The 17,552-nt window shown below is 46.6% G+C and overlaps 1 protein-coding gene across 1 annotated transcript; it reads left to right on the top strand.

Annotated features, from left to right (window-relative positions):
- The first annotated feature begins 1,890 nt into the window (after window positions 1-1,890).
- Window positions 1,891-16,705, top strand: LOC133417895 (carbohydrate sulfotransferase 15-like). Its single transcript, XM_061706108.1, has 8 exons — window positions 1,891-2,114; window positions 7,121-7,664; window positions 9,918-10,257; window positions 12,166-12,309; window positions 13,262-13,421; window positions 14,684-14,840; window positions 15,376-15,523; window positions 16,150-16,705. The coding sequence occupies exons 2-8, from the start codon at window positions 7,164-7,166 to the stop codon at window positions 16,341-16,343; spliced, it is 1,644 nt and encodes a 547-aa protein (XP_061562092.1). The 5' UTR covers window positions 1,891-2,114; window positions 7,121-7,163; the 3' UTR covers window positions 16,344-16,705.
- The last annotated feature ends 847 nt before the right edge of the window (window positions 16,706-17,552 follow it).

Here is a 17,552-nt window from a genome sequence, read left to right as displayed (position 1 = left end):
AAAAAAAAAAAAAAAAATCTGTTTTCACACCAAAATAAAGATGCCGTTTTTTTATTGATGGCATTCGTGCGCTCAATGCAGTCAGTTCTCTTTTTTTGTTTTTTTTTGGTATGAAATCCTGCTAAACTCCCGTGAGCCCGCACGGGCTGCATTGATGGATGTGGAGTCGAAATGCCGCGCGCGCGCGCACACGCACAGACACACTGCATACACAGCACATATACGTGTGTCTAGAAATGCAATGCAAGCTATGATATCATGCTGTGACCTATTAACCCTTCTGTGCCTTAATGGGAGTGAAGAAGCGGCCATTGAGCTGCAGCTGTCTTGCTTGGTGGCGGCGGCGGCTCCCCTCCCCCACTGCCACTAGCCCCCCCACCGCATCCACACACTCCATCGATTCTCCTCATCATCACAACAAGCCAAGCATGCCGGGAAATAAAAAGGCTCGAGAATTTTAAGTTGATCGCATTCTGATGTTAACGTAAAACATGTTTTTTTTCGTTTGTTTGTTTTTTTTTTTTTTTTAATGAGCTAACTATTCATTTATCATATTTAAATATACAATTCATACATACTGAAAACGGAAAACAATGTTTAAATGTCATGTTGTCCCTATGTCATCATTGTAGAACGTTTGTTAAAATAGCAAAAGCAGTTTCAAGTTTCAATATTGTGTGTGAGTGCTTCAATTGTGTGCGGGAATGTTTCTGTCGTGCATGTGAGAGAACTACGGTAGTGTGTGAGTGTTACGAGTGCTTCAGTAGTGTGTGTAAGAGTGTTTCAGAAGTGTATATCAAAGCATTCTAGTAGTCTGTGTGTGTGTTTCAGTAGTGCATGTGAGAGTGTTTCAGTAGTGTGTCTGTGTGTGTGTTTCAGTAGTGCAACAGTGTTTCAGTAGTGCACGTGAGAGTGTTTTAGTTGTGCGTGTTTCAGTAGTGCATCTGGGTGTTTCAGTAGTGTGTGTGTTTGTGTGTGTTTCAGTAGTCTGTGTGTGTGTTTCAGTAGTGCATGTGAGAGTGTTTCAGTAGTGCAGGTGTGTGTGTGTTTCAGTAGTGCAACAGTGTTTCAGTAGTGCACGTGAGACTGTTTTAGTTGTGTGTGTTTCAGTAGTGCATCTGGGTGTTTCAGTAGTGTGTGTGTTTGTGTGTGTTTCAGTAGTCTGTGTGTGTGTTTCAGTAGTGCATGTGAGAGTGTTTCAGTAGTGCAGGTGTGTGTGTGTTTCAGTAGTGCAACAGTGTTTCAGTAGTGCATGTGAGAGTGTTTTAGTTGTGTGTGTTTCAGTAGTGCATCTGGGTGTTTCAGTAGTGTGTGTGTTTGTGTGTGTTTCAGTAGTCTGTGTGTGTGTTTCAGTAGTGCATGTGAGAGTGTTTCAGTAGTGCAGGTGTGTGTGTGTTTCAGTAGTTCGTGTGCACATTTCAGTAGTGCGTGTGAGTGTTTCAGTAGTGCGTGTGGGAGCGTGTGAGCGTGTGCTTCAGTAGTGCGTGTGAGAGTGTTTCAGTAGTGCATGTGTGTGTGTGTGTGTTTCAGTAGTGCGTGCGCGCGTTTCAGTAGCGAGTGTGAAAGCATTTCAGTGCTGTGCGTGTTTCAGTAGTGTGAATGTGAAAGCCTTTCAGTAGTGCACATGAGCGAATAATTTTTCCGTTGCGAGTGCGTCTACTCTCTAGCGCGCTAAAAAGAGTTTCAGTAGCGTGTGAGCGTTTCAGTGCTGTAAGTGAGCGAGTGAAAATAAAGATTCAAACCTATGTGTATGATGGAAAAGGTATGTAATGATGACATGACGTGTGTGGAGCGGAGGCGGGGTGCGGTTGCGGGGGGGGGGGGGGGGGGCTGCCCTTGCCCCCTCCCCCCCCTCCCCCTCCCATCGGCGGGGAGCCAGAGAGAGAAGCAGCGAGTGAGCTTGTCAGTGTTCGCATCGTAGGCTGGCAGGCAGAAGCCAAAAGAAGACAAGCAGCAGAAGCTCGCCCGGACTTGTTGGATGTTTTCATACAATCGCACGGCATCGGATTCTGACGCATCTTTGACCACAAATCCCCGCTCGGAATGGAAACCCGGAACGGAGCGAGAAGTTGCTCGACCCCGGCGGCCGCGTGAGGGGCCGCCGGCAACACATGGTACGTTCCGATCCAAATATGACTTCATGTGGAGAAATATGTCCGCGCGTAGATGTCGACAGTCCGGAGCCTTTCCGTTCGTTTCACACGCTTGACACGCTTCACGCCCAAGTAACTCGTCAAACGCAGCCTGGAAAAGTTTTGCGGGCGGCCCGCTCCTGGGGCACGCATAACGGCCTCCATTCAGCGGGCACCATCAATGGCACACTGCACTACACTTGGGTGTGTGCGTGCGTGCGCGCGCGCGCGCGCATGTGTGTGTGTGTGTGTGCCCTCTGCAGCTGGAGCCGCGTCAAATGAGCCCAATAATACACTCACAACGTCGGGGGGCTCAGCCGCCCCCATGCATGCCTTGTGTGCCTCTTTTAGACCCCCACCACACAAAGAAATAAAGACTCCCTGCTGACGAGTGAGTGAATGAATGAGTCATAAGCAGGAAAAATGCAAGTCGAAGCTTCAATATTTATTCATTTCATGTCAATTGAGGTCGTTCTTTTCAGCAATGAAGATATTGTAAGCCCGCCCAACAAACTTGACTTTTGATACATTCGTTTAGTTCCTGAAAACCAACCCTTTTTGTGGGTAGAAAAGGAATTGACATTTGATTTTATTTGGAAAAAAAATCATTTGAAATCTTCCAAATGCAATTTTTTGATTGAAGAAAAGGAAGTTGTTTTTGATCATTTATATCTAGTAAGTTGTGATTTCAAAAAACCCTTACAAATATATTATTGTTACAATAACAAATGTAATTATTAATTGAAAATATTCAATTAATGTATTCAATAATTTTACATATTATGTACCCACATTTTTGTCCTGATTAAAACAAAGATAATGTCAATATAACTGGAAATGCATGTTTGTCGATGACCACAACGTAGCCCATCAGGCATCTTCTGGATCCTCCCATGGCGCTACCTAGTGGCAAGTCGGTGAATTACAATTTGGAAATAATAACGATTGTATAAAAGAGGTGTATAAAAAAAGAAAAAAAGAAAAAAGAAAAGTCACTGCAAGTGCATGTTGGTAGACGACCACAACATATCCTCAGCTGACATCGTCTGGATTGTCTTACGCAATGTGTGAGTCGCAGAAACGCGCCCGCCGTGTTATTACAACGGCAGCTGGCGAGAACGACGTTGTGAGCGTGCGCGTGTGGCGTCTGCGGCGACTTCGACGTGACCGACCGACTCCCGCGGAGATTTTCAGTGACTCCCCGCAACGCTTCCTACGCGACGTCGGCAGCATTTTCTCGTCGCTCAGGACTAAATGCGGCCTCAAAATCGAATATGCGATTCACCCACAGCATACAAAAACCAAGAATAGTCGGAAAACTACGACTATCGCCAAAGGTCATCTCAAGTGTTTATGTTGTGTTTTTCCTCGTGCTTATCCTTGCACATCGCTTGCCCTTTAAGAGATTGTACAATGGCAGACTCCTAATTGCAACCACAGCCATAAACACAAAGTGTGCGTGCGTGTGCTCGCGTGCGTGTGCGTGCGTGCGTGTGTGTGTGTGTGTTGTATTTCTCCGCAGAGCGGAACGGCTGGGAAAATTGAAAGTCTCGCAATTTGTCAGCAAACATGCACGGAACGCTCGTGCTCTTTATGTTGCCGGTATATATCACGACTCCGTGCCGACGAGGACGAGGACGACGACGATGATGATATATTAGTTGAAACGGGCGAGGTTGCGTGCAGCCAAGCAATTTGGATCATTGAGGACACTTTGGGGGCTTTAATGTCTGCACTGTAGATTTTGTATGACTATTGTTATTATTTAATATTGCTTTATCCCCAAAAATATCTTCCATTCACCTTTGATTTTATTCTATTTTACTTTGCTTCTTATTTATTTTATCGATTTGGATTTATTGTATTTCCCTTTATTTTTAGTAACAGTACAGTGTGTAGTTACAATGGTTGAGAATGATTGGAAAAAAGAATGCGTGTTACTGTATTTGGTGAGGATTCACAAGTCATCATCATGCCTGAATCAGTTGTGTCATATTTCTGCTCAGCCTTCTGGTCACAGTTGTGGTTCACAATAACCAAATCTGAAAAGACGACTCAGCATTTAGCCCCCCCCCCCCCAAAGAATAATAATAACAACCCCACATAATTCATCACTCAAATGCGTCCACAATGGAACAAATGCGGTTGCGTGATCTTAAACAAACGGACAAATTATTCACAGTCTAAAGTTGGATGATGAGTTGCAGGCGCATAATAAGTTCATGATCAATTATTCATCGGAGGAGAGGCTGCATTATTTTGCATGCATCCTTGCCTAAACTTGCTGTTTAGTTTTTTTTTTTTTTTTTTTTTTTTGCTTCTGCGATTGTTTACGCTTTTAAATATCTCGTTTGCTTTCTCGCTTCAGTCGCGCGCGAGATGAAAAGCGAAGTGGATGCAAAGCATTCGACACATTTCAGCCTCCTTTCCGCTCATGGTTGATATAAAAAGTCTGCACACCCCTGTTCAAATGCCAAGAGGCTGACAGCAACGGTGAAGGTGCTGCAGGAATTGCTGGCGAGTACTGGCTGTTTAGCACATGCGGCAACATTTATTTATTTTTTTAATCACAAAAACAGAACAGGGGTGTGTAGACTTTCTATATGCACTACCTTGGTTTTTTTCCCACCTTTACCAAATGTGCCCATTTTGTAGACTTTCAGTGTTTCTTTTTGGATTTTCTTTTTCATATTGATTTATTTTCAGTTAGTTCGAATTTTATGATTTAGGATATAATTTGTTTCATTTTTAAATTTTAGACAAACCATTTATCTTTGTTTTTTTGTTTTAATAATATTTCAAGTTTGTGTATTGTTTTATTTTGTATCCATTTATTTAAAATGTCTAACATTTATACCCACTGTTAAGTGTCGGTAATGATTTAGTTATATTTGTGTGTTTTAATTTCATTAAATTATTTTTGTTTCTTTATATTGTATTTTTTTATTCCAACCATTATCTATTATATATATATTATATTAATTTGTGCTAATTGTTTTTGTAATTTTTAAAATGTAAATTTTTTGGAAAATTTAGAACCATTATAAAGTGTAGGACTTTTTATTAGATTTTTAGTTTATGTATTTATTGGATTACTTATTTTTTTTCATTATCACCCAATGTTTTTTCATTCAGGGATTTATTTATGTTTATACTAACTTATTTTTACTCTACATTTTTTGTTTATATTGACACCCATAATAAAAGATTTTGTTGTTTTTATTTTCAATTTATTTTTGAATTCACACCCATGAGATTTTTAATAAACGTACTTATTTTTATTTGCGGTATTCATTTATTTATCCGTTTTGCTTCCATTTTTACAGTTTGTGCGCATCCGCCAAAAGTCCAAAAACTCCAGTGAGCTCGCCACCCACAGGCGCGGCATGCACATAACAGCCTGTGTTCCGTCTCGCGAACGCGAACGCGAGCGGATCTCGATGGCGGCGGTGAGGAGGAAATCCAATTTTCCGGCTGTTTTTCTCTCGTTGGCCCGGATTCATTTGACGCCGGGCTCATCCGCTTTGCTCTCGCTCCATTTGACGCCTTGGTGGAAATTGATTTCCTTTGTTGACACGCTTAAGACGCGTCATTTACACTCGTCACTCCTCTCTTTTGTGTGCTGCAAAAAAAATCGGAATACTGACACTCTTTTCATCCGTGAGCTTGTTTATGGTCGGCGAACTCTCTCCTCGTCCTTGTTCTTTTCTTCCACCAATCAGAAGGTGGCCGCGCGGTCACATGACTGTGACCTGCTGCTGAACTTTGAATGCTCACCAGTGGGCCTGCTGGTAAAATATTGCATTTCCCACCAAGTTTCACACTGCTTGCTGTGTTTTTTTCCACAACTAAAATCTCGACTTTAATTATGATTTTTTTTTTTTTTTTTTTTTTTTTTTTTTTGGTGAAATGAAGAAACACACCAGAAAAGAACATCTGACTTTTATTATGATTATGCTTGATGATTATAATAAAAGAAATAAATAATTGTATTGTTATTACTCTTCTGATTTTCAAAATGGTGCAATGCACCCAAAAAAGATTTTGACTATGATTTTTCAAAATGAAGAAATGCTAATCTGAAAAAACCCCCCGAAATGTTGACTTTCTAAATTTGATTCTCTAAAATTTCAAGAAAATTTCAAAAAAGTCACTTTTTAGTTTTTCTGTGATCCCCCCCCCCCATCGATAAAGCGCCTCTTCGCAGAGACGGGAGGGGGTTACTTGTTATTCCTCCGCCTGTGCCTGCCTGTGTTGATGTGGCAAGATGGCGAGGTAAACGACGGCGCCTGAGCGAGGATGAGGGCCTCCTCTTATCGGTGGGTGTGCACCTGCGGGGGGGGACGAGTCACCTCCACGTCGCTCCTTATCGCCTGATGAATGAGCGCAGGTGCGGCGGCACGTCCTCGCTCGATTACGTCCGCGTTATCCCGCGTCGTCCGCTGCAGCATTCGCTGACCTCCATTCCCTTCGAACATTTTCTTTCGTAGAAAAAATAGAATTCTTTCTTTCGTCCATTCTTAACTCTTGATCCGCGTGGGGAACACTATTTTCTGACGATATAATCCCTCCTCCGACCCACTAAGATTGGATGTCCGACCCGGCCCGCGTCCTTATCGGCGCTTCCATATTGCGACTCTGTTCTGCGGAAACTGCAATGTCTCGTCATGTGCCGAGATTTGAGCCTCCAACAGACTTTCCGAAAGCGGTTCAGGGTTAAAGTGAGCAACGTGAAGAAAGCCTGCACAAGCTGGTGGTTTTAAGGCATTTGTGGGAATCGCCACATGTCGCAACACCATGTGACCTTTACAAGCGTCACCCGGAAGTGAGTCGTCCAATTTGCTACGCCGGCAGAAACGCAACAACTTCCTGGTTTCGTCCCGCTCGCCCCTGCGGTTCCTCCCAACGCGGCTCCCGTTATGCAGCGTGTGCACCGATGACTTATGCATCTGAAAACATGAATCAATGCTCGTTTCTCTTCCCGTCAGGGAGGCGTCGTCGGAAGAGGTGGCCTCTTGTCGCCGCCTCCTCATGGACAGTAGCCTCGCCTCCTCCAAGTCGTGGCCTCCCGCTGCGAGACGGCAGTCGCGCACCGTGAGCCGCATGGACTACAAGTACACCCTGCTGGGCGCACAGGGGGACGACTATCGCGAGAGGCCGCTGCTGCTGCAAGTGGACACGGCGCCCGCGAACCTGTTCGCCGTCCTGGAGGTGAAGGCCGAGCTCCCGAGGAGGCGGAGCGCGCCGGCCTCCTTCCGCCGGGTGCGCCCGTGCGCCGTCTTGCTCGGCGCGGCCGTCACGTTCGTCATCATGGCCTCGTACGTCCTGACGGGTGGCGGGAAGGACCCCCTGCTCGCGCCGTCGTCTTATCGCCGCTTGCTCGGCCCCCCGGGACCCTTCGCCTTCGACTTGCCGTCGGCCAAGGACTACGCGCAACTGCGGCCGGTGCTCAGGTCCATCGCGTCCAAGGCGGAGTTCCGCGCTGGACGACAGTTGCCGGAGCTCGAGGCCCTGATTCGCAGCGAGCGACATGTGAGTGACGACGTCGAGTCAATCCGGTCGTGTGGTCGCGATGACGGTTAGCGCGTCGTCTGCCTCGCAGCGCTTCTCAAAAACGGCCCGCTGCCTTTGTCTTTTCAGACTTTCGGAGACTTTGTTGTGGGTCTCCTCAGGAGAGACTTGTCCACCAAATTGCAAGTTACTAAGTCAAACTGCGTTTTGAGAAAAGAATCAAGACGTTTTGGTGGGTCTTCTCACGATGGGCGAGCCTACCAAATTTCAATGTTAGTGAATTTTGGGAGCCTGGTACCACGTATGTATAGGTAGATAGGCCACGGCCATTTTGAGCTCCATGCCGACACTAAGCTAGGGAGGTCAAAGTCGTCGATGTGCGCGGACGGCAAGAAAACCAAAAGAGCAAGGATGCCGGTACATTGTGCCGCACACGCTCGCGCACACCGCCGTACAAATTACGCCAACTGGGAGTCCTTTTGCATGCAAACATGTTTTTTTTTTTGTTTTTTTTTTGCTTTTCCCCCCCTTCCAAATGTTGTATTTGGATAGCATATGCTTCGGCGTTGACAAAACCGTAACCCTCGTTAAAATCGGTTGAGAAATGAGCAAGTTACGACTTCATTTCACTGTTCAGGCATCGCCTTCTGTGGGAACGACGACCTCCCCGACGTGGCCGCTTCGAAGGCACGTCGGTTAGCGAGCCGATATCTAGTCTTCATATCTATGGGCAGCACGCTAGCAAAGTGATCATATCGTCGACCTGAAAGTTCTCCCTGAAAATGGCGGCTTTCGACCGAAATGGGAGAACTTTCACGCATGGCTACCAAATGTCATGTTCCTCGAAGAAACCTGCTTCAGGGGCTGAATTTTTACAAAGATACTCCTCGCCAATCACTACCAGACAATATTATTTTGAAAAACCAGGATGCGGCCTGCGTGCTGATGATTCCAACCTTGTGAAGTCAAGTCTCGGAGTCTTCCATCGGGTCTTAGATTGGCCGTTAATTCCAATGCTGACGACTTGTGCCTGCGCTGTTCGCATTCCTAATGAAAAGCGGCGTGGCCGCCACACGGGACGATCGGCGCATCTGGCCGTTAATTGCATTTGAAGGCGCCGCCGTCTCGGCTCTGTTAGCCTTTTGATGGCGAGACGCTCCGGAATGCGAGGAGAATGCGAGCGTTGTCTGTTCTGCGCTCTTCAAACGTTTTGCGTTTATGTCTCTGTAAAGGCGCCCGTCGTCGTCGATCCAAGTATGGAAAATATCGATACCGAGATTGGCATTGATATGGATCGATAGGAATGTAATGCAATTGATCTTTTGATTTCACTTCAGGACAGATAATCTGACATACCGTTTGTCGGATTTACGCGTGATGCGTTCACAGGAATCGGTCTCGTGTCTCGGGCCGATCCATTTTAGTATTTTCTTTTGACCTTGAATTTTGCCCGAATTCTGTCCTGGCTTTTAACGAATCCATAATTCAAATGAACAAATCTTAGAAACACTTAAAAGTCATTTAGATTTCGCAGTTTGACATTTCATCGGCCTTAATTATTATTATTATTATTCAAGGAATGCCGTGATCGCCGATACCGGCCCTGTATTCCCTCGGTTTGTGAGCTATAGCGAGTCTTGCGGCACCGGCGCCCCACATCGCTGACGCCAAAACACCAATCAAAGCAGCTCTGTATGCTCTGTTCAAGTCATCTTCACTTCCCAGAAGCAAACGTTCCAAAATGAAAGGAAATCAATGGCTACAGCTCCAGAGTGAGTAGGTCGCCAAAAGGGCAGGAGGCATCTCGGAATGCCAACAGACAAAGAGCAAAACAAACTCGGACGAGTCTACCTTAGTTGACAAAATGCCCGAAGGTTTCAAGCACTACGTTTCAACCGATTGGCCGGTCCGTGTTTCAAGGTTTCAAGACTGTCATCCAATACGTTGGCTTGACTTGAGTTTTGTTCAACTCTGTCCTGACGTGTTCCATCAAAAACAAACAACAACATTGTCCTGGCATCCAGATTTGGAAAAACGGCATTGTTCCAGTTATTGCCCTCATGCAGCAACATGCGAACGAACTCGGGGTTCAACTCCGAAGTGTACAAAGTTGTTTCTGACGGGGGTTTCACGTCCTCGCACTGTACGCTGCGGCGCCGACTATTCGCCATACATCGGCGCCTGGCAATACGAGCTTCATTTGTCCCGTAACCGTCATTTATTGTTCATTTTTGAGCTGCGGTGAATTGAGGCGTTTCTTTTTCGTCTCTCCAGATGTTTTCAGTCACCCCCCGCCAATTCCTCCCGGGTTTCCGCAACCCCTGCTGGTACGAGGAGTACGCCGGCGACGTCACCTCGGACCCGTACCGCACCAACTTGTACGCGCGCTACGCCCGCAGCTTCCGCACCGTCTTCCGGCACTTGAGGAGCACGTTCCGAAAGCACTTGTTGAGCCGCGACGGTAAACTCTTGCGCATCCGCTGCCTGCCGTATTTCTACATCATCGGGCAGCCGAAGTGCGGCACCACCGATCTCTACGACCGCTTGCGGCTGCACCCCGACGTCAAGTTCTCCACCTTCAAAGAGCCGCACTGGTGGACTCGCAAGAGGTTCGGTGAGTTTGCCCGATGCTCGTAACGTCGCTTTATTGACAAACCCGTTAAACCCGCCAAAACAACAACAACAACAGCAACGTAATTCGGTGCAGTATAATTGGCGCCTCAAGAAGTTGTTTCCCGATGAAAACGTAGGCGGTTGCAGTTTTTGCCAGTTGGTAAGTGCGTGCGGTTCTGAGCCGCCGACGTGATGTTGCCCCGAGCTTAAAAGTCTGCGTGTTTTCGAAACGATAACGTGCGGAACTAGTTGGGTTTCATACCTTTGAGTAAGCCTGTTCTGTTCAAAATGGCGCTCGCCGTAACGCTTCTGTACAAAAGGAAGCGCCAGCCGCAAAAGTCCATTTGCGTGCAGATTCTCTTCCGCCTATTAAGCTCATCGTTTTGTTTTGTTTTTGTTTTCTTTGGTATTGCAACACTCACGGCTGTGAGACTTTTTGAAACCGAGTTTGTGAACATGCCAGTGGTTCGCTTATGTGCTGCATTAAGGCTTTTTCTCCCGCACCGTATTTGACCATTTGAAACAATAACGGTGTAATAAATAAGCAATTTTCTTCAGCGATCGAAGATGATTTTGGGAGAGCTGTTGTGTCGACGTTGGCACGCAACGGTATACGACGGCAATATTGGCTATAATGCCAACTTGATGGCGTTTCTTTGCTGATTCTTTCCTGAAATGTGGTCTTTCGGAGATATGTCCCAAATTTGGACGATTCATTCGGCGAGCGGATCTGCTCCACTCTCGACGCGTGCTTCTGGCCTCCTCCCACCTCTGCTGAATTCAACGGAATTGACTGCCCGCCTCAAAGCCGCGATGACGTGATTACGGCGCCGATGAGCTCACGACAGCGGCGCACACCCCCGCGCGGCGCGTCAATAAGCTCCCGGAGCCGAACAGCTGCCGCGCTCGAGCAGGACGACGACTCCGTTTGCGCTGCGATTTTGCAACTGTATCCTCTTCTAGATTGTTTGTTTTGTTTTGTTTTTGTGCGTGCGCCTCGAGCTGCTTAAAAAGAAGCGCGACTTCAAATCATTTCCCGAGGAGGTTTTCGGGTGCGCTTGTAGATGTCGCAATATTACACAAAGAGGCCCAAATCTTTTCAAAGCCTTTCGACCGCACCCTTGATGACGCTCCCGCTTACAAAACATCATTAGTGCATTATTGATCACTCTCCACGCGATTCTGAGTTTAGATAGAAGAGATAAAGATTTGATTCGCTTAAGTATGAGTCATACAGGTTATTATTATTATTAGTTTTGAATCGTCCTAGCAACGTTGCAATGCAGCAATATTCTCCCTTTAGTTGTGCATTCACGCCGGTTCTTTTGCGCCTCCAGGATTTCTGCCTTTCTCCTTTCTGGCACTTAAAAGCTGCGCTTCGATTTGAGTTCGTGGATTTCAGTCAAAGGACAAAAATGTGAGTCACACGAAAGGAAAGCGCGCCATTGCGTTTTCTAGTCTTACCAATTTACACAAACAAAATACAGCACCCCCTCCTTGCGCCGTCACCTTATCGCGGTGGAGGGGTCTGTGTGCCCCAATGATCGATACTCGGAGCTCAGTCGTCCGGGGCGTCACGGCCCTGGCAGGGTCCCCCGTGGCAAACGGGTCCTCGGTGAAGGACCGGACAACGCGCGGCTCCAAAAAGCCCAATGAAGAAAGAATCCAGTGGATCTAGATTTCCCTCGTCACCCTCTGGAGGTGGGGCTCGGCGGCCGGGCGTGCGCCCACGGGCCCGAAAGGGTAATCGTCCTCCGCCGTTGACAGCGCACGGGCTCAGATGGAAAGCACGTTCAGTGAAGCGTCCGCATCGACCCTTTATCAGAAGCGCAAAAGCAGCAGGTCGACGGCGTCAGCGTTAGCGTTGAGCCGCACGGACGCACGCCTTCTCATTTGTTTTGCCCTTCAGGGATCGTGCGTCTGAGCGAGGGCTTCCACGACCGCTACCCGGTGGAGGACTACCTGGACTTGTTCGACCAGGCCGCTCACCTCATCCAAGGCAGCCCGGCGGCCAACGGCAGCGGGACGCCCGGTCGGCCCGACGTCATCATCGGTAAAAGCCTACGTCGGATCAAACGTTTGCCAAATTTAGGACAAGAATACTGTGTAATACCTTGCAAAACCTTATCCTAGCTGGAAAAACACCACGTCGAACAATGTCTCCTTGCATAGCCTTATCCTTGTCAAAGACATCACTTACGCCTCCTTGTGTAGCCTCGTACAAGCTCAAAAGACATCCCGTCTAACATTTCCTTGCGTAGCCTTATCCTAGTCAAAGACATCACTTACGTCTCCTTGCGTAGCCTTGTCCAAGCTCAAAAGACATCTCGTCTAGCATTTCCTTGCATAGCCTTATTCTAGTCAAAGACATCCCTTACGTCTCCTTGCGTAGCCTTATCCTAGTCAAAGACATCACTTACGTCTCCTTGCGTAGCCTTGTCCAAGCTCAAAAGACATCTCGTCTCACATTTCCTTGCCTAGCCTTATCCTAGTCAAAGACATCACTTACGTCTCCTTGCGTAGCCTTGTCCAAGCTCAAAAGACATCTCGTCTAGCATTTCCTTGCATAGCCTTATTCTAGTCAAAGACATCACTTACGTCTCCTTGCGTAGCCTTATCCTAGTCAAAGACATCACTTACGTCTCCTTGCGTAGCCTTGTCCAAGCTCAAAAGACATCTCGTCTAACATTTCCTTGCATAGCCTTATTCTAGTCAAAGACATCACTTACGTCTCCTTGCGTAGCCTTGTCCAAGCTCAAAAGACATCTCGTCTAACATTTCCTTGCATAGCCTTATTCTAGTCAAAGACATCACTTACGTCTCCTTGCGTAGCCTTGTCCAAGCTCAAAAGACATCTCGTCTAACATTTCCTTGCATAGCCATATCCTAGCTGAAAAGACATCAAGTCTAACGTCTCCTTGCGTAGCCTTGTGCAAGCTCAAAAGACCACGTCGCTACTATTGAGCGCAGCTTATCTCGCTGATTCCGGTAATTGCGTTCCGCAGGTGAAGCCAGCGCCTCCACCATGTGGGACAACAACGCCTGGGTGTACTTCTACGACAACGCCACCACCGGCGGGGAGCCGCCCTTCCTCATCCAGGACTTCGTGCACGCCCTGCAGCCCGACGCCCGCTTCGTCGTCATGCTCAGGGACCCGGTGGAAAGGTGCCCCCCCCCCGAAAACGCTCGTTTTGACTTCACTTTAGGAGGTTATTCGGAAGACGTCACAGGCTCAATTCGTACATTTTGACAGAGCTTTTAGGGGTACTCAAATGTTACGCTTGACCTCTACGGATCGAGAGTTGTCTTTTAGGTGTGCTGTAAACACGGTGTTAAGGTCACAACATTTGATACACCGTCGAAAGAGTCCCCAAAAAAATGTTCTCACTCCAAAAACTGCCACTAAGCTCCTCAAAGTGCGCAGCCTGCGACAAACGCAGCACTTCGCCTTGCAGCTTGGAGGGAACGCGGCAAGTATTATTCGCCGTTGTCCGCTTTCCGTCTCCGGGCCGTTTAGCGGGAAGCTTCCAGCGGCCGCGCAATGTTCCGATCCAAGCGCGCGAGTTGCCGCTCATACAAACAAGAGCTGCTTGAATTTGCAACCATTTGCGTTAATCCATAAGGAACAATTATCCAAAAGTACTCGCAGATGCACATGATGACGTGCATAATAAGTAACTTTACCACTGGCTGCACTTGATTGATTTATTTTTCCTCCCCCCAGCAAGGCCGCGATTGGCTGTTGCAGATTAGATTCCCGTCAGGGGCGTCACTAGGTTGAATGGGTCGGGGGGGCTTTACCCCCGGCAGTGTCGCACCAACAAACAAACAACGGTGTCATCGGCTGGGGGCGCCGATCCCAAATTTCCCCTACACGATGAACACTTTAGTGTGGACGCCGGCGGGGTGGCTGCTACATTTCGTCACCTGAAAAAAAAGAAAGAAAACCATTTTTTGGGGGAACAGCATCATTACTTGGCAGGGGGTCTTAAGAACAATTTGAAGGGGCTTAAGACGAAGAAAATTGGCCCAACCGCAAACGAACAAATCATTTTAGGTGGGCTCCGGCCCTCCGAAAATAGGCCTCGCAACGCCGCTGGTTCCCATCAATCAATAATAATCACACCATTCTTTCTTTAGATTTGGAATGCCTTTGTGATAAAGAAAGCAACATTCTTAACACAGATTCATAGCTTTTGTGATATATATATATGTTTTTTTAAAGATGTTTTGGGGGTTTTATAGATCTGTGTCTCAGGTGGGGGGGGCGGGGGGCGCAGGCATCTTGACGGGTGGGGACGGGCCCGAGATGGCCCTCACACGGGGACGGGTCTGTTGTCGTCTCATCATGCAAACTCCATTTTTACTCAATGAATCAATAGGATGATCGTCGGAAAGAATAATCGCGATCGTTGTCGTCCCTTCAGGCTCTACTCGGACTACTTGTACTTCGGCATCGCCAACAAGTCGGCGGAGGATTTCCACGAGAAGGTGTCCGAGTCCCTGCAGCTGTTGGACGGCTGCCTCGCCGACTACACGCTCCGCTCCTGCGCCTACAACACCACCGTCAACAACGCCATGCCCGTGAGTGCCGCGGTCCGCTGACGTGGTCTCACGCCCGCCGGAGCGTGGAAAATGGCCGGCAGCTGTCCTCGCACAGTCGCCGATCAAAGTTTGACAAACGACGACCCTGCGACCTTTTCACCTCACGGAATTCAAAAACTCTACCGTCTTGAGTTTTAGCGAACGAAGCGTTCAATGTCATTTGACTGAAGTGGGACAACAGGCTAAATTCCTTGATGATGATTTTAAAACAAAAGAAATCATGAATAAGAAAAATAAAGTCATTTGTAGTGAGAATACAGTGGTATATTTTTGGCCAATTGCATTTATAAAAGAAAAATGTATTTCCCCACAATACTAAAAGTCTGCTGACTTCCCAACGATACACAATTGTGAATATTAGGAACTCGAAAAAACGTAAAAGTGATTTTGCAATTTCAGGAAATGTACTTTCATACAAAATAACAGCAAGATTTCCAAATGAAACTAGAAAACGACAACTATATTTGCAAAGGATTTTGTATTATTATTTTTTGGCTGGTGTGCGCGTGGGCAGGTGCGACTCCAGGTGGGCCTCTACGCGGTCTACTTGCTGGACTGGCTGAGCGTCTTCGGCCGGGATCAGATCCTGGTGCTCAGGCTGGAGGACCACGCCTCCAACAGGAAGCACACCATGCACACCGTCTTCCGCTTCCTCGGCCTCGGTGAGCAACGCGACACCACAACTTTATGACGCTTTCCCTCGAAAAAAAATAAATAAAAACATCCGACTGTGTTTTAGTCGGCGGCACGGTGGCCGACTGGTTAGAGCGTCAGCCTCACAGTTCTGAGGACCGGGGTCCGATCCCCGGCCCCGCCTGATTGGAGTTGGCATGTTCTCCCCGTGCCTGCGTGGGTTTTCTCCGGGTTTCCTCCCGCATCCCAAAAACATGCACGAATTGGAGATTCTAAATTGCCCGTAGGCGTGACTGTGAGTGCGAATGGTTGTTTGTTCCTATGTGCCCTGCGATTGGCTGGCAACCCGTTCGGGGCGTACCCCGCCTCCTGCCCGATGACACCTGGGATAGGCTCCGGCACTCCCGCGACCCGCGTGAGGAGAAGCGGCTCACAAAATGGATGGATGGATTTGAGTCTTTTTCATAATAGCTGTTATATTTTTGGCCTATAAATGACCCTAATAATACTAACCTCTAGTGGCAATTCTATATAATATCAACTCATTTTGGATTTTGTGGGGGGGGGGGGGGGCTTTCCTAATCTTCAAGTAATCAACAACAGGACGCAAACGTGCCAGGAATAGAAAATATCTGAAAATGTTACCCTTTTTTAGGTCCGCTGAGTCAGCAAACGGAGTCGGAGCTGAACGGGAGCCCGGCCTCCAACAGCAGGAGGCCGGCCGACAAGAACCTGGGCCCCATGCTGCCCGCCACTCAACTGGTCCTACGCCACTTCTACGCGCCCTTCAACCGCAAGCTGGCACAAGTCTTGCGCAACGACTCCTTCCTCTGGGACGCCCGACCCTGACCTCTGATCTCTGACCTACGCAGTGAACCCCACGTCATTGACACCTGGTCAAAAAGGTTTGTAATGACCTATAAACCCCGCAAGGTGGCAGCAAAGCATTTTTTTCGATTGGACAAGGCTACGGCCTGACTAAATGAAGCTCCTCGCCGCACGTCAACACAGTTCCTTGGCACCAAGACGCCACTAAAGAACTATTTTTCACATTCCAGCTCAGTTTCCGCTGACCTCATCATCATCATCTTTCTCAAGTGCCCATTTTCTATTTTGATTTAAATTATTTTTTTAAGTTATAAAAGCAGCAGAAATTAATCAAAGATGGCGAATAGCACAAGCGTGAATGTGTATGTGTGTAAGACATGATTGTTTGATGTACAGTATAAAGACTTTTTTTCAAAACAATTTCCTTTGTGACCTTTTTTCAATGCACGTTTTATTTTTGTTGTTGTCCAAATACTGTATAAATATTAAAAACAACTTTATTTTGTAATATTCCAATTTCTATTTCTTGAAAGAATATCGTTAGGCTAATAGCGTCGTCGCCTAAATCACGGTTGAACATTTTCGAACAAGGATAAACATCATTTTAAAGACGCACTGTCGTTTTTTTTTTTTTTTACGGATATTGATTGTAACAGTTCAAACTATTTTGGCAGTGCAACTTCATTTCTGAAGGAGTCTGACTTTTATTTTTTTTATTTTTATCTCCTTATTCTTGGACAGTTTTGAATGAACTCAGTCGCTGCCAGCGCTCTCAGTTCTCATGGACATTTAAAAAAAACACAACTTCATTCTCATAAGATTGACTTTTTCCTCGGAAAAACAAGACATTTTATTGATATTTTCGCCGTTGTTGTTTTTTTTGCTTTGTGTGTTCAACCATAGAACAACCTTTACTATGACAATTTTGACTTTTTTTATCTTCAAAACATACAGCTCTAGAAAATGACTTTATTCGCACATTACAAAAAAATATTGAAAGAATACAACTTGATTGTAGAAAATGACTTTTCTGTTAAACTTTATTCTCAGACGTTTCTTTATTAAAAATAAAATAAAAAAAAGATTACCTTGGGAACATACAACTTTATTCTCAGTAACATTATGAATTTTTAAATTAATTATAGTCATTTATGACTAGCACTAGTGCAACACTTCCCTCTGGTGGCAATTGTATGCAGTTGCAATTCATTTTGCATGGGGAAAAAAAAA

This window comes from Phycodurus eques, chromosome 19 (genome assembly GCF_024500275.1).
Source record: "Phycodurus eques isolate BA_2022a chromosome 19, UOR_Pequ_1.1, whole genome shotgun sequence".
In the NCBI taxonomy this organism is placed as follows: Eukaryota; Metazoa; Chordata; class Actinopteri; order Syngnathiformes; family Syngnathidae; genus Phycodurus; species Phycodurus eques.
This window is presented reverse-complemented; position numbering and strand designations above follow the sequence as displayed.

Excerpts from the sequence above, each read along its gene's own strand:
- LOC133417895 (XM_061706108.1), top strand. The coding sequence starts at position 7,164 with ATGGACAGTAGCCTCGCCTCCTCCAAGTCGTGGCCTCCCGCTGCGAGA. Across the intron at positions 7,665-9,917 it reads TGATTCGCAGCGAGCGACAT|ATGTTTTCAGTCACCCCCCG; the intron begins GTGAGTGACGAC and ends TCGTCTCTCCAG. Across the intron at positions 15,524-16,149 it reads CTTCCGCTTCCTCGGCCTCG|GTCCGCTGAGTCAGCAAACG; the intron begins GTGAGCAACGCG and ends ACCCTTTTTTAG.